This window comes from Papio anubis, chromosome 12, assembly GCF_008728515.1.
Source record: "Papio anubis isolate 15944 chromosome 12, Panubis1.0, whole genome shotgun sequence".
Lineage (NCBI taxonomy): Eukaryota > Metazoa > Chordata > Mammalia > Primates > Cercopithecidae > Papio > Papio anubis.
In genome coordinates this window covers 21,238,274-21,254,855 of record NC_044987.1, presented here as the reverse complement: position 1 = coordinate 21,254,855, position 16,582 = coordinate 21,238,274, and the positions used below count along the sequence as shown (strand labels likewise).

Genomic DNA, 16,582 nt, shown 5'->3' with positions numbered 1-16,582 from the left:
TGAGCCCCAATTTCCACGTTCATACAGTGGAGACAATAATATTGGCCTTTTTATCCCTCAGAACAGTCTGATGAAATAATGAAGTGTGTTTTGTAAACTGGAAAGTGTGAATTGTCTACAAAAGAGACCTTGGGGGATGAGTGCTTCTCGGAGGCATGGGAAGCGCTGTTGGAAGCACCTCTCGTCCCTGCCCCTGGGTCCTGCCCAGCCCAACACCTAGGTTCATAAGCACGTGTCTTTGAATCCAGCTAAGATGATGCAGTATGTACGCAAGGAGTGTTTATGGAAAGCAAGAGATGAGATACTTTGTCTGTGAGAAATGTTTACATAAGTGCCTTTTAAGGTGGAGTTATGCCTAGTGATGAAATTTCACTTACATATGCAACTGAAAATAAAAGGTGAAAGTTGAGGTAGGAATTTTTATTGGGAACAATGAAAGTAGTAACAGAATAGGAAAGGACCGGGCAGCAAGCAATGGAGGGAAGGAGTTTTGAGATCAAAGCAGGATTTCCACTTACTATCATTAAACCTAGTATTTCAACGCTTAGTGTTTGGGGAAGAATGATCAGCCATTGTGCTGCAGTGGAAAACATCCAAGCGTTGATTTCCAGAGAGTCTGGGGTTCCTCTGGGCCAGCTTTGTCTCTGGTGTTTTGAGGGAGGAATCACTAGCTTTTCCATGTGTGCAAAAGGCCAGGCGTCTAAATGGATATCTCTTCCTTTAAAAACTTCTGTGATGATAAATGTGTGCGTGGGATCCTGTTAAGCAGGGAATTCCTTTGAAAGCCTTGTTTCCCTTTTCTCTTCATGGCCCAGAGATAGATCCTGGCTGCATTTGTATATGAAAACTCCTCAGCCTTGCTGTGTTCTCCTGCCCCTTGAGAGTCGTGTTCTGTTTGAAAAGAGCTGAACAAATGAAGGCTGTTTTTTCACTTGGGATAAGAATATCCTTCTCAAAGCAGTAAGGGCTGAACGAGGGTAACAGGATCCGTATGTTGAAGCTGGCTGCTAATACTCAGCATATGGTCCAGCAAACTTTCTCGGGGGGACTCAGCTTCTCATTCTTTCAGGAATGCCCCAGTGAACTCCAGAAAAGATCAGGACTTAGGTGACCATGGTGTAGACACAGCTTCTGGGCTTCATAAGCCTGTATCCCCCAGAGAATGAAAGCCGCAGGAAGTACAGGGAAGGTCCTGGCTGGCCCCAGCATGGATAACACTGGCCTGCAGCTCTCTTGTAAAGTTCCATGCTTCCCAAGATACGATGGGCCCTTATCAATTCATGGGTTGTCTGTGTTCTGTTAAGGGATAGTGAATCCAAGGGTTACTTGGGGTCCCCAGATGGTGTATTCTAGTTAATGGAAACGTTTTGCCCTCTGTGCAGGGGCAGCATTGCATCGTGGAAAGAACACCTACCTGGAGCCAGGAGGCCTGGACTCTGGGGCCATGCTAGCGCTAGCTAGAAGTGACCAGAGGGAAGTCACTTCACCTTTTCCTCATCTGGAACATGAGGAGGCAGGACGCGGTGATGTCTGAGACCCCTTTGGGCTCTCACAGTGTAGAATCAAGTGGCACCTGAACTCCATCCTGAGGAGAATGACAGGAGAAAGCAGCCACAGCTAATCACACTTGCACCTGCGCGCAGTGACCCTGCGGCGTAGAATTCCAGCACAGCTCTGTGTGGAGCGGTAGGGGAAGACCTTTTATTGCTCTCAGGCAAGAATTCAGTCCTGAGCCTCAGGGAGCTGGTAGTGGTGGTCTGAGCGGGGGAGAAACTAGCTGCCCTGCATTACTCTATTTCTTCCAAACCAGTTTTTGGAAGTCTGGGTTTTCTCCTCTGATTTTCACAGAGGACAGCTCAGCATCTTCCCCCTGCCTCTGCCCAGGGCCCCATTTCTCCCCTTACGCCCTCCTCTTTCCGTTTTCCATCCCTGTCTCCACCACATCACCGCTTTCTTTCTAAAGGCTCTGCTGGGTTTCTCCATGACCTCCTTGTCTGTTGCTGGCATGGTTAGGAAGGCCTCACCCGCTTCCCAGCCCCAAGCAGGCCCTCTAATCCCTGCAGTCGGCTGAGGACAACTGTAGTCTCTCCATCAAATAAGCATAGACCAAGACCTGCGGCAGCTCTGCCTGCGAGCCGGTCACCATGGCAACGAGCATTGCCTCCATTCTACTGTGAAAAGAAAATGGCTGTTGGAAGGAAGGGCTCACTGAATCTCCATTCCCCGGCCTGTTTTGTTCAAGCCCCTCCCTCCTACTGGACTGAAGAAGCCTCAGGCACTGAACCAAATACCTGTTTACCTTTAGATTTGGGGCTTACTTAAGAGGAGGAGAGGCAGAAAGAAGTTGAATTCAAAGAAATAAAGCATTTTTCCACCCCAAAACTCTATTTTCATGAGGAATGGTTATCTGCTCCCAGCAGATAAACGAGGAGCAGATGAACACAGGGATCTGTGAGATCTGGCGCAGTGTATTTTGTCTTATCGGTGCAGTGGAATGACAGAGCGTACGGATGTTCAAATAAAACTTCAAGGAAAGTAGCCAAGGGACCCAGGGAATTCCGCAGGGCACGGGCTACAGAATTTCCGAAGGGTGTCTGAGTAATTGGGGTGGTGATATTATGGAAAGTGGCGTGTTGGTCCTGTAGTCATGAGGGAAGGTGAGCATTTAACCTTGACCATCCCCACTTCAAAATCAGTGTGAGCCCTCCTAGTGATTGTGTCTGGACGGCGTGGGGAACTGGCAGGAGACCCCTGAGGTTGATTCTGGAGTGCAGGCTTCCTGCACTTGACACAGCTGTGGAGACACTTCAGATGACATCCAGAAGGAATTGGTTGGGTCACCATTTCTGTGAATCCCAGGATGCTGCTGTTTTGGAGCAAGATCATAAGTCTTCTCAAGGGGTTGGAAACATTTAGGGTAGAGATCACCCAGAATCTCCCAGGGCACCTTGCACTCTCTGATGGAAAATAGCCATTCCATAGGAGAATGGTCTGGGCCGTGTCTCTGCCTGGCAGCACATGGCCCTGGCTGTTGGTGGCACAAGTTCTCAAACCCCACACAACCTCCTCCCTTCACTCTTTCTTAAAGTCAGTTGGGAAGCCTGTTTTTGAATGGAAGATCTGGGTTTCATTCTTGAAAAGTGGAATTATGTTTGAACTGGACTTTGTTTTTGTTTTGTTTTGTTTTGTTTTTTCAGCTTCTCTGCAGGTGGATATTGTTCCCAGCCAGGGGGAGATCAGCGTTGGAGAGTCCAAATTCTTCTTATGCCAAGGCAAGTGCCCAGTGCGCAGCTGCATTTTAGAACTTGCTTCAGAAACTCACCGGGTAGAGCAGGAGCCCCCAGGCCATGTGAGCTGGCTGGTCACGCCACACCTAGAATTCTTGGCATCGTGCTATTACAGGGTCAATAGTGTGGCCATTTAAGAGCCAGGGCCTCTTCCTTCCTTTTGCAAAAGGCTGCCTCAACATAACAAATCCATCACTTAGACTTCACCTTGACTACAGAGGAAGTCTAGGAGTTTTCTTAAGAAAATCAACACAACTTCCAGAATAGTGAATCATCCCACATCTCCTGTTCTGTATACATTCAGAGTTCTGTAAATGACAATGGAGAACAGCACTGGCTCAGAAATAATACTTTGGTGGATCTGTTTAAGGCTTATTTCTTAGAATTCCCCAGAGCTTGAAAATCTAAGTCTAAAACTTGCCTGTAGGTAAATAGAATACTGGTATGGCTTTTCTTGTGAGGACATATATCCTGGGTTTACCAGGTCTATTGTGAATATCAATATTCTGTGCCATGGTCCCCACCAGAGCTCTGAGATATGCCAGACCTGGTGACCTTGTTTTACATTTAGAAAACATGCCCCATTTCCACAGCCCAGATAATTATCAGAAAATATCCTGTGGAGGAAAAGGCTTCAAGTTAAGCCTCAGATTCTCGTATGTGACATGACTGGGATTCAGAACATGGAAGAACCAGGAAAGAGCTGAGCTAGGTATAAACGGTGACATTTAGCGAGCAGCTTTTGGCAGGGAGGGGCCTTTAAATGCTGTCATGATTTGCGCGGATGAGGTGGCTTGTGGCCGTCAGATGTGTTCACTCCAGCTTTGCCTTCATTATAGCAATTTCAATGATCTGGAGACGCAGCCGTGGAGCCCACAGCACATCTTGCAAATAGCGATATTTATTGAAAACATGATGGGCCCTGAAAGGAAGACTGCTTCATTTCCATACTAAGCATCTGTGCAGGGCTGGGTGGTGCGGGCTGAGAAGGGTGCCATGTGAAGAGGCAGGGCCCCATGCAAAGAGGCAGGGGGCGCAGCCATGTCTGCCGGATCTGAGCGCCCTTCCAGCTCAGTGTCCTGGGCAGTGTCAGTGTCAGAGCCCTGTTCTAGCTCAGTGCCGGGGCAGCTCAGCCACCGCAGTCTGTTCCTCCTCATTGGTGCCTGGGGAAAGGAAGGGGTGGTTCTGGCCACCTTCTTTGAAGCATGCAAGGAAATGAATTTGTCTGAGCAGGGGGTGCTGAAATGACAGTCATGCCAGTTTGTGCAGGCAGATGCTAGAATAAACGTGGCGGGAAAAAAATATAAAAAATAAAAAGTGGTTGGAATCTGCACCCCTATACTAGCCAGTATTTCTCACCTGCAGCTCAGGAGACCCATTATCCAAGGCTTCGAAAACAAGCTGATCAGTCGACTCAGACCAGTTAGGCTCTGGAGCCCAAATCCTAAATACACGAATTCCCTTGGTTACCCGTTCTGTGAGGCATGTGTGTTCCTAGCTTAGTGCCCAGCACACAGTAGTTCTCAACAAATATCTCTTCTCTTCCATCATTAGGGATAGGATCATGATAACAACTAGCACAAGTGGTTGTTGAGTTCTTTCCAAATATTGTAAGAGGTGTTAAGTATATAATAGTTAAATGCAGAAGCCGAAGAAGGGCTGCACGTCATTCTAGCAGCCATACTCGCCCCTCCCTGATGTTCAAGACTTGACTGATCCGTTGTTCAGTAACTCGTACTGATCAGCCACTGTCAGTCTGGAGGGGACTTAGTCTTTTCAACTTCAGTAGCTTAAAAATAATCTCTTCCTCTTTAGTGGCAGGAGATGCCAAAGATAAAGACATCTCCTGGTTCTCCCCCAATGGAGAAAAGCTCACCCCAAACCAGCAGCGGATCTCAGTGGTGTGGAATGATGATTCCTCCTCCACCCTCACCATCTATAACGCCAACATCGACGACGCCGGCATTTACAAGTGTGTGGTTACGGGCGAGGATGGCAGTGAGTCAGAGGCCACTGTCAACGTGAAGATATTTCGTAAGAGCCTCCTTCTTCTTCTGCATTCTCTGGCCTCTCCTTGCCAAGGAGACACGTGGGTAGTAGAAAGGTGGAAATGATGATAGAGGGACCAGCTGAGGGCCTGACCAGTCCCGTTCTCTCTCCCTAAGTCTTTTCTGACCTTGGCCAACCCAGAACTCACAACCGTGGTTCACACTGGTCACAGCTACTCCCCCATAAGCATTCATTCTCAAAATTCAAATTACACAGTTCCCAGAGGGCAGGTACGGGTTTCTCCATCCCTTCACCAAATGTTGGCTGACTGTTCTACAGTTTGGGCTCTTCTCCCTTCTTATTTCCCTCTCCCCTGCTGGTAATGGAGCCCAGGGCTCAGTGGGGTGGGGGATCATTATCTGAACACTCTCGCCACTCAGGGCAGGCAGTTCCTATTGCCTCTGAAACCCCATCTGAGGGTGACATCTTGTTACCTTGTTATTAATATCACACATCCATCCTGGTGGTTGGAGTAATGGTGGGTGACAGCTAATGGAACAGTATTGATAGTACGGTATTTATTGCCATTAAATACGGTTTTTTTCTATTCTTTTCATCAGCATTCTCTCTGCTGTAGAAAGTTGGGGTGGGGCTGGGAGTTTGAATAGGAGACAAGAAAAGGACTGATGACTCTTACTATTCGTTGGGGAATGGATGTTCCACCAGTTCATTCTACCTATAACCTGTGCTTCACTGGCATTATCCTGCATGACAAGGAACCCTTGGTGAAGATATTCCTTTTGTTCTGTAGGCCCTTTTCTGCACAAAATGTGATAAATTTAGCACTCAGTGAGCAGATATTGGTTGCAACCTATGCTTGGGCCAGCTGCTCTGCCTGACGTCTATGAGGGTGCCCCTCTTATACAGCTGTACATCAGGATCGAGACTTGCCCAGGAATCAAGTCCAGGTAGCATGGCTCTAGTGAAAGGGGATCTTTGTGGGAGAAGCAGCTGTTTTCCCTCACTCTTCTGCTCATTTTCCAGAGAAACTCATGTTCAAGAATGCGCCAACCCCACAGGAGTTCCGGGAGGGGGAAGATGCCGTGATTGTGTGTGACGTGGTCAGCTCCCTCCCGCCGACCATCATCTGGAAACACAAAGGCCGAGATGTCATCCTGAAAAAAGATGGTGAGACCTGAATTTCCTGGAAGCTGCCTTTTCCCCAGGGCACCAAGTTCCCTAGCTTTTTCACCTGTACCAACCCCTTGAGGCATTCCAGTCCAAACTCAGATTCATGTGCGCCCGAGCCCTCATGCAGTTTCTGGGTCCTGAATAGATGTATATCTGAAGTTGGTATACTTAGGTACTTGATTTTCTCTCCAGTACAAAAGACAAATTTCTAATAGACATTTACTCTTGGCTGTATTTCAAAGCCAGGGACACATTTTCTTATTTGGGCTTAAAACCCCACCTTCTAAGACTGAAGTTAGGAAACAGGAAAGAGACTCAGCCCTCTCTCTGCAGATACCAGAGCTTTCTGACTGATTCTTGGATGAACCTGCCTCTTATGTCTTCTAGTCCGATTCATAGTCCTGTCCAACAACTACCTGCAGATCCGGGGCATCAAGAAAACAGATGAGGGCACTTATCGCTGTGAGGGCAGAATCCTGGCACGGGGGGAGATCAACTTCAAGGACATTCAGGTCGTTGTGAATGGTGAGGAGATCCCGTTCTTCCTGATATCTGCATTGCTACAACCTTGGTTCTCCAAAATCATTCTCTTAACTTCCTCTTTGGTCTGTAAACTAAATCCTGTCCTGACTCAATCATCCCTCTCAGCTAAATACCCTCCCCACCTTAACATCTAGATTTCTTTTTTTTTTTTTTTTTAAATATACTTGCCTGTTGGATCTTCCCTCAACTATGGGGGATGTTAGTGCAGCAATTGAATGTCCTTCACTGTTCTGCAGCACTAAAAACTTTCCCACTGCTTACCTATTAATCCTCATTGTCCTTGATGTTACCATAATTGTGAAGTTAGTCCTCTGCTTAAATGTTCAAAGAAAATATTACAGTCAACTCAGGCCTCAGAATAGTCAGAATTGTGGTCCATAGGCTTATTACTCTTAATCTGCAGTGTCAAATAAACACACCCATGGAATCGATCTGACATTTACAAGACGTTTACAGGAAATTATAATGTCAGTACTAAGAAAATAAGTAAATCAGGGTTGAGTGGTTTTGACTATTGACACATTTTTCTTTTTTTTTCTTCTTCTTTTTTTTTTTTTGGCCAAACTCTCCCCCTCTCATTCCTTTGGTAAAAAACAGTTTTGTGCAAGGTTGTTTATCACAGTCCTAGACAAATGGCACTCTTTTTTGTAGCTGATGCATTCGAATTGGTGTTAACCATTTAACCACTGGGAGCAGTAATGTCCAACTTTTTCCAGTATGAAGAGCCCCTTTTTAACATCGAGTTCCTCTGACTCTAGTAGTTATTAAGTTTAGTATACATTGACTGAGAAAATATATAATGAAAAATAGCAACTATAAATTAAATACCATCTTAACATGAATAAAATGTATTATTATAGCTTCTCAACTAATGAAAAACAAAAAAAATGCATGTTTGTAGGAGAACTGTCTATTCAGTTTGCAGAAGTTATTTAGTATATACACGAATTTTGATTCCTGACACTAACTCTGTAGCTGCACAGGACGTTTGTCCCACAGGCTGAGAACTCTTGACCTGGAGTGGTGTCTCTTCTCCAGGCCATTGGGTTCTTCCAAATTTTCACAACCACCCCATGACACCCTTTTTTCCTTCAGTGCCACCCACCATCCAGGCCAGGCAGAACATTGTGAATGCCACCGCCAACCTCGGCCAGTCTGTCACCCTGGTGTGTGATGCCGAAGGCTTCCCGGAACCCACCATGAGCTGGACAAAGTAAGACACTGGCTCATGCCTTTTATCATGGACTAGAGGAGATGGGGCATCATGAAGTCTGCTCCATGTTAGTGTCTCAGTGAAATGGATGTGGGCTTCTTAGGAATATCAACCCCAGGAGAAGAATGGACTCTTTTCTTTAAGATTCTCTTGCTTGTGCATTGATTATTCCTTCAATTTCAGCCTTGTAGGGGCAGAGTCAGAGCCAGAGGGTGTGGTCTTGGGAGCCCACTTTTAAACCTTTGTGGGTACAGTTGCAGCTCTTGGATAGTCAGAGGATGGAATAGAGGAATAAAGGGTGATTGTGGACGTTCAGCTTGGTGCCTTAACTTTTTGTGAAGACTGAGGAGTCTTTCCCATTGACTCAGTCTGCATTCTATGGAACCTAATTAAAAATAAACGTCTTACTTCTGTGGTCGAAATCATGCTACTTTGTCTTTCTACACACTCTAGGGATGGGGAACAGATAGAGCAAGAGGAAGATGACGAGAAGTACATTTTCAGCGACGATAGTTCCCAGCTGACCATCAAAAAGGTGGATAAGAACGACGAGGCTGAGTACATCTGCATTGCTGAGAACAAGGCTGGCGAGCAGGATGCGACCATCCACCTCAAAGTCTTCGGTAAGGGCAATGGGGGCCCAGGTCACTGCTCTGCCACAATTCCTCTTCCTCTGCACATTCAGTCCATCAGTAAGACCCTGGTCACTCTCCCTCAGAACATAACACAGTGCACCCATTTCTTGCCAGTTCCACCACCTAAGCCCTAGTCCAAGCCACCATCATCCTCACCTGGGCAGTGGGACGGTCTCATACCTGGCCTCCCTGACTCTCCCTATTGGTCCACTTCATTCCCTTCTCTCACAGTAGCCAGAATGACCAAAATGCCACTCATCGGTTTGAAAGCCTCCAGTGGCTCCCTATGGCAACCAGAATAAAAGCCAGACTCCCTGCAATGGCCTACGAGACCAGACATGAACTAGCCCCTACCTTCTTCTCCAGCCTCATCTCTTTCACTTTGCTGCACATGTAAAGTTCTCCGACCACACAGGCCTTCTTCATGTCGCTCAGACATACCAAGCTTGTTCCTCATCTCAGGGTCCTTGCCCTTGGTATCCCTTCTGCTTGGACTGTCTTTCCCTCTGACCCACTCTGAACTGCCTTCTTCTGATCCACCATTCAGATCTTAACTCAAACTCACCTTCTCAATGGCTCCTTCCTCCACTGCCCTGGCTAATTCAGCTCCCCCTGCACTGCGACCACCCCCACCCACCTCCACTCATCTCTCTCTCGTGACTCTTACTGGATCTTCTTCTCTGTACCTAACAGTACCTGAACACATGTCATTTGCATATTTGTTTTGGGGATTGTCTGTCTCCTACCTCTACTAGTGTGTAAACTTCAAGATAGCAGAACCCTGGCTGTCATACACGGCATTATCCCTGTGACTCCAAACAGTGCCAGACTTGGCATAGGCCCTTGGTAACTTTAGTGGCCGACAGGCTGGCTGCTTTGCCATGTTTGCTTCCTTCCCTGGCCTGTGTGAAACAGTGTCATAGAAGAGCCCTTGCATCCCTGCTCACTTCATCTTCATAAACTCAGGAAACTTCCATTCATTTCAGAACTGAAAGGCATTTTGACCTGATCTTGAAAAAAGAATTGGTTGCAGAGAAACGTTTAACCTAATGGCCCTCGAGTCTCTCCGCACGTCTGTTTAGAAAACACAGATAAGGGCCGGGCGCGGTGGCTCAAGCCTGTAATCCCAGCACTCTGGGAGGCCAAGGCAGGCGGATCGCGAGGTCAGGAGATCGAGACCATCCTGGCTAACACGGTGAAACCCCATCTCTACTAAAAAATACAAACAACTTAGCCGGGTGTGGTGGCTGGCGCCTGTAGTCCCAGCTACTTGGGAGGCTGAGGCAGGAGAATGGCGTGAACCCAGGAGGCGGAGCTTGCAGTCAGCCCAGATCGTGCCACCGTGCTCCAGCCTGGGCAACAGAACGAGACTCCGTCTCAAAAAAAAAAACAAAGCACACAGATAAACTGGTGTACTGTAGACAGCGCTGCTGAGGAGGTGCCAGTCTGAGGGGCAGCTCTGGTGCATGGAGCCCCCAGGTCGTTAAAATGTGCACCCGGGAATCAGGGTTAGGACCTGCTTATTCAGCCTGATCAGGAGAACTGTTCATAAACACAGACCCTTGAAAATCAAGACTTTATATGCAAATGGTCTGCTAGTTATTCAGTAGTAAACAGCTGGGTTTAGAAACAGGCTATCAGTTTGGTTCAAGTTAACTGTATGTATTTGAGAGTGAAAGCTAAACTTCATGAAAAATATTCTTGAAAGTCTTTTCTTGAATTCAGACTGATCTTCCCCAATCACTATGGTTTTAGTAAGTTTTTCTATATTATAGAAAAAGATAGATGCATTTGTTCATCTCTTCATTTAATAAATGTGTATTGATCACCATTGTTGCTGGACAGAGGGGCTACAGAGATGAGTAGGATATCATTCCTTGACCCTGGGAAGCACAAAGAGGGAGATAAATGGATAAGCATAAACGTTACAATAGTCAGTGTCAGTCAGCAACATTTGAGTGACTGCTATGGACTCAGTCATTGCCAAGTTTAGAAGATGAATAACGTGGACTCTGTTCTCATCAGTAGGTTCACAGGCTAATGTAGATAGTCAATGCTGAAATTTGAAACGACAATACGTTGTTATGACTTCATAATAGCAATACGCACAGTGTTTTGTAGGAAGCAAGTTCTCTGGTCCTGTGTGATGCAAGTTACAGAAGTCATTAAAAGGTACTATTTCATAAGTAGGAATTACCCAGCTGAAGGAGTGGATGAGAATTTTAGGCAGCCTGGGCACAGGCACAGAGGCAAGAAAAGCACAGGCTGTGTTGAATGGGAGCTTCTTGTGGACAGAGGCTGTGTATGTTTTACTCACAGATACATCCCCAGCACCTGAAACAGTAGCCCGCATACAGTAGGCACTAGATTGAATAAATGGAGGAACTGTCATTAGTTCTATGTGATGAAGCAAACATACATATGTGGCAGGGAGATAAGCCTGGAGACACGATCATCACCTGTTTTTTGGATATTATTTTAGACTTTAACTCCATAAAGTAATAATAATAATAATATCAAACACAAACAGAACATCTATAATGTGCCAAGCACTCTGTGAAGTGCTATCTGTAAGTTAACTCTTTTAATCCTCATCACTCCCCTATGATGTAGGTTTTATTATTATCCCCGTTTTACAAAGGAGGAACCTGATCCCAGAGGGATGAGGTGCCTCTGGATTCAGACCGAGGCAGGTGGCTCCTAAGTCCCTTCTCTAATCTAACAGTGATGGTTGTTAACTCCACAAAACCCAACAGAACACATATTGTATCTGAATTATATAGGGAGTGTCTGGCAAAACTAGAATTAGTGCACTCTGCCTGCACCACCAGGTAGCTCATGGTTTCTCTGCAAAAGCAACCCAGTCCCAACTTGGCTGGGCATGAACAGATCTCAGCTTCTCTTCCAGGCCTCTCTGGTGGTGATGGCTGCCCCAGAGCAGTGACTGCAGGGCCATGTGGGACCATGGTAGAGGGAAGAGAGTGGGCCAGGTCGACGGAAGGAGGTCATGAGGCAGGGAGAGTGGGGGGGGGGGGAAACTGCTAAGACAAGATTTGTCTTCCCACCCCCCACCTTGGACACATACACCCCTCTTCATCTCACACACACACACACATACACATTTCACAATTTCTTTCCCAAAACTGCAGCTGGAAGAATAGGGAGCATAGTGGGACAAACAGAGAAGAGATGGCCGGGCTCCCAAAGAGACAGGGCAGGAATCATAGACTTGTAGACACTGAGTCCACTCAGAACGGGAATCCTCCCCTGTCATAGTCTGAGTTGCGTTCATACAGCCTCCCTGAAGGAACCTGGTGCCTCCTCTCCACCACCTTTTCCCATCCACCTCCCGTTCTCATCCTCCTTTCTCTCCTCCTCCACTGGCCTCCCCATTGGTTGAAGAGACTAATACAGGGCTAGGGAGCCACCTAGGGGGGACCAGCTGGTTAGGGCTCCATCTTCTTCCACCCTTTTATTCCTTCTCCATCCCCTTCCAACTTGCCATCGTGGACCATTGCTAGGGGAGAAATGGGGCAGGTTCCCTAAGTGGGAGTAGAGTCTACAGCAATGAGGTAGAAAAGGGAGGAAGCCTGTAGCTTAGATAGTAAAGAAAAGCCCAGAAGTCCTGTGGCTTCAAGAAGGGATGTCCATCAGTATGTACGGGACATATCTCAATTAGGGACTTTATGACATCATTTGTATCTAAGTGGCATCATTCTTTCCTAAGAAAAAGACATGTTCTAGCACATGTTGCCTTAGTTATTAGCTAGATGCTCCTTTTACTAAGTAGGTGCATCCTTTCGTCCTTTAAATTTGGCAGTGAATTCTCATTACTGCTGTCCACATGCATGCCTCTGAAGAAGTTTTGTCTGTATTGATTCCTTTGATGCTCATGTAAATGCTCTTGAGGTCTCATGCTTCTGTGACTGAGGCAAGTTCACCAGTGGCTAGGAGCCCTGTGTCTCAAGCAGCCCCTGAGGGTTACAGCAAAGGACAAGCAGCAGCCTGAAAGAAGGTGCACCTGGTCATGCCCCATAGCATAGTGTCCAACCTCTTTGTTCAAGGACGCAGGGGCCTCAGGGCTCTTCTTCGGGTTGTAGGAGCATGAACTGGAGTGGGACTAGACAAGGCTGCCTCTTAGTGGAAAGCATTCTTGGAAAACTCACAGGAGGAAATATGGGGAAAGGTGCAGTAGAACAGTCTGAGGCACTAAGGCCCATGGAGGCAGGTGGAGAATAGAACAGGGATCCAAAAGTCAAGAACTCATAAGAGAGGTTAATTAATAGAGGGCAGGGGGTATAGGAAGATGACACCCGGAGAGATTCTTCTAGATGCTGGAATGCAGAGGGAGGAAATCTTTTCAGTAGGGTGACCCAGCATTTGTCCCTGTTGGCCTACTAATGCCCTTTGTCCTGGTGCAATTATTTAGAGCCTTTCATGTCACTCTCAAGAGAGTCCCAATTTAGACAATAAATTATGTATATCACTGTCTTCTTCTAAGGTGGCATTCTGAGCTTTCTGAATTAGTTCTGACAGTAGCACTGCTTCTAGAGTAATAGAGAATTAAGTTATCAGTGGGAAGCTTGCCTTCCTTCCCACAGCACTCTGTAGACTCTACAAAATTAGCCATGATCATGTTTTAATAAGAATATGGTTTGCCTTTTTTCTAAGGAGTCATACAATGCACCTTCTGTAGCCATCTGGGAAATGGAGCCACCAAGGCCAAATACTAATAGATGGCAACTGACCCTTGCCTGTCTTCTGTTAACCTTCGGCTGCCGTGACAAAGTACCGCAGGTCAGGAGAAGGTCAGCAAAACACTGTCCAGATCTCAGAGTCTGACAAGATTTTAAGAGGCCCCAAATTCAACCTTCCTGAGATTGTCTCCGGACCTCAAAACAACTGTTGAGTTTAGCGGATTCAGTTATATGGCTGAATTTTTTTTTTTAATTTTTTTATTCTGTGACTTTTACAATATAGAGATTCAGCTCTTATTTTACCTTTATTTTATTTTATTTTATTAGCCTTTTTTGTTTTTCATGTTTCTTTTATTTTACCTTTATTTTACTTTGCCCTCTAAAATTTCCCTGTCAATGGCACTTAGCACATATTCCTTCCAATACAAGTTGTAATATTCTCGAAAATCATATCTATCGAGGAAGACACAATAGGGAGACCTACGAGGTTTAACCTCATTCATGTGGACTCCATCAACTGAAATCTATGAACATTTGGCCAAATTGGATTGAGATGTGCCTATGTGCTATCCATCAAAAAAGGATTTGCTAAACAGGCTGTTAGTATGCATTACCTTTAGGCAAATATTTGAACTATGTAGGTGATTTCATGTAGAAGCAGGCATTTGTAACAAAAAGTGTATAGTTCTGTTATTGTTTTCTGTTTATTAAATCAGCATCAAAGACCTCAACATGGAGAATATATATAGGCAGTCATTTATTCGCCTACTTAGGGTTACTGTATGAATTTGAATATAAAGCAAATGTAGTCTTTTCAAAAACTAGCTATCATTCTCTTGGGGTTTTTTGGTTCATTTGTTTGTTTCCATAGCCTGGCCTTTTCCTTTATTCACAAAATAAGTTACATTTGTGCAGTGTTATCTTTTCTCTTCCACACAAAGTTCAGCGATTTCAGAGCATAATTGTTTTAAATTGGGAAAATTCAATTTTCTCTAATGTTTTAACATTTAACTTAGCTTTGGAATGCTTGTGTTTTCTTGCATTACCCAAAACATTTGGAAAATGAACTCATCTCAACTCATCTCCTTCCCATCCTGAGCCCACCCCAGAGCCCCCATCCAGTTCCTTGCCTGATTTCTTCATTTGAGTTAATGCTGATACCATTCTCCCAGTCGTTAAGACTCCGAGTCACTTGGACTCCTTCTTATTGCTCCTTTTGGTTCTTCTCACCCCTCCTTGCCCTCTCTTCAGTTGCCACTTACTGAACCTTCCTCCACTCCAGCATCTGTCTGAAAGCTGCTCTTTGCTCTTTCCTCTCGAACGACCTCGTTCAGAATCCAGCGTTACCGCACATCTGGGTCATTGCCAGGGCTTCCAAACTGGTTTTCCCACCTCAAAGTTTTCTCTAGTCCAACGCTTCCTGAAATGTCCCTAGGTTAACCTTCTTGAAATACAAAAGCTTTTGTGTCGCTGATTAAATGCTGTCTGTGGGCCTCCACCAGGCACCAGGTAAAATTCCAGCCATCCAGCCTCTGCTTCCTGTGCCTCATGCCACACTGTTCTCTTCCCAGCCATCTCTTCATATGTTCTTGCTTCTTTGCTTTTATTCAATCAGTTTCCTACACTTCAAATGACTCCATCTCCACCCTAGAGTTCCACCTGCTGAAAATCTCATGGCCCAGCTCCAAAGCCATCTCCTCTTGAAGGCTCCATCCAGGAAGGCACTCTTCTGCTGCGTCGTGCCTCCTGCATTCCTTGCCCTTATCACTCTTAGTCGATAGGATATTTCTTATTTATTATGGTTTCTGTGTTGTCACATGCCTACATCATTGTAAACCTTGGGGAGTCAGGTCTGTATCTCCTAAAACACCTAGACTAGGGTCTTGTACTTAGCAGATAGATAACCTTTGTTGGATAGGTGCGTGTCATCGTTGAAACCCAGAAAGCTCAGTAATTAGATAAACTCAGAGAAATGTTTTGTCTTTTCAGCAAAACCCAAAATCACATACGTAGAGAACCAGACTGCCATGGAATTGGAGGAGCAGGTCACTCTTACCTGTGAAGCCTCTGGAGACCCCATTCCCTCCATCACCTGGAGGACTTCTACCCGGAACATCAGCAGCGAAGAAAAGGTATCATGCTGCCCAGGAGTTTCAGGGCCTTGGAATGCAGACTCAAAGCAGATTGAGTCTGCTCGTGCCCAGTTCTCTTTGGTGAGCTGGGAGATGGGTTATGGTCACCAGAGGCCACAGCCAGATCCCGGGGCCTCCCTCCCCGAGCCTGCAGGACATGGCCTGCTCAGCATCCCCTTGCAATGGAATAGGCACAATTCCTTGGACAGGTTGGCGGGGGCGTGATGTATGGCCATGCTCAAGTTAGATGTTCTGGGGAGGAGGCAATGGTGATTTTCAATCCCCGAGTTATGGAGCTGTGAGGGAACAAAGAGAAAGCAATGTCCTAGGTGCACCAGGTGACATTGTCATCATCTCAAGAGCACCCTAGGAGAGATCTCCCAGAAATAATCAGGCTCAAAATGAACCTATTAATTCTTTTTCTTGTGTTTGTATACTCATGCTATATATGCACTTATGCACAAATGCTTGGTTGCCATTGTGTCTGCCTGTGTTCTTGGTCACATTTGGATATCATTTTGTTCTAAAGGCAAAAATATTTAGCAGTTTCTAAGTGATGATTACATCCTGGTTTTTCAATATATTTATGGAGGGTTTAAGAACATTGTAGCAACCTTCCTGGCAAATCAAAATGGTGGGAAAGATTGAGCTTTAAAGTCCATGGATTTATAGGCCACCAGAAAGATACTTCATTGTTGACAATATATAAAAACTGAGGTGACCCCACATCATACAGCCCTTGATTATTGAGTGGGCCAAAAGTTGGAGGAAAAAGCTTGGTTTTAATGCAACTTAAACCCTCTTATGGTACTTCTCCAATCTCATCTCGTATATCCTGTAGTAATGGGCTCTGTTTTCATTATCCCAGGTTTTGTCACCTATTCAGTAGTAATGG

The 16,582-nt window shown here is 45.8% G+C and overlaps 1 protein-coding gene across 18 annotated transcripts in view; it reads left to right on the top strand.

Annotated features, from left to right (window-relative positions):
• Nucleotides 1-16,582, top strand: part of NCAM1 (neural cell adhesion molecule 1) — a 312,825-nt gene that overhangs the window by 240,203 nt on the left and 56,040 nt on the right. For all 18 annotated transcript variants that reach the window (XM_009187300.4, XM_009187296.4, XM_003910714.5 and 15 more), the window contains exons 2-8: nucleotides 3,198-3,272; nucleotides 5,103-5,321; nucleotides 6,321-6,464; nucleotides 6,855-6,992; nucleotides 8,106-8,223; nucleotides 8,677-8,846; nucleotides 15,545-15,687. In XM_009187300.4, coding sequence (XP_009185564.1) covers nucleotides 3,198-3,272; nucleotides 5,103-5,321; nucleotides 6,321-6,464; nucleotides 6,855-6,992; nucleotides 8,106-8,223; nucleotides 8,677-8,846; nucleotides 15,545-15,687 — 1,007 coding nt within the window. The remainder of the gene's footprint in view (nucleotides 1-3,197; nucleotides 3,273-5,102; nucleotides 5,322-6,320; nucleotides 6,465-6,854; nucleotides 6,993-8,105; nucleotides 8,224-8,676; nucleotides 8,847-15,544; nucleotides 15,688-16,582) is intronic.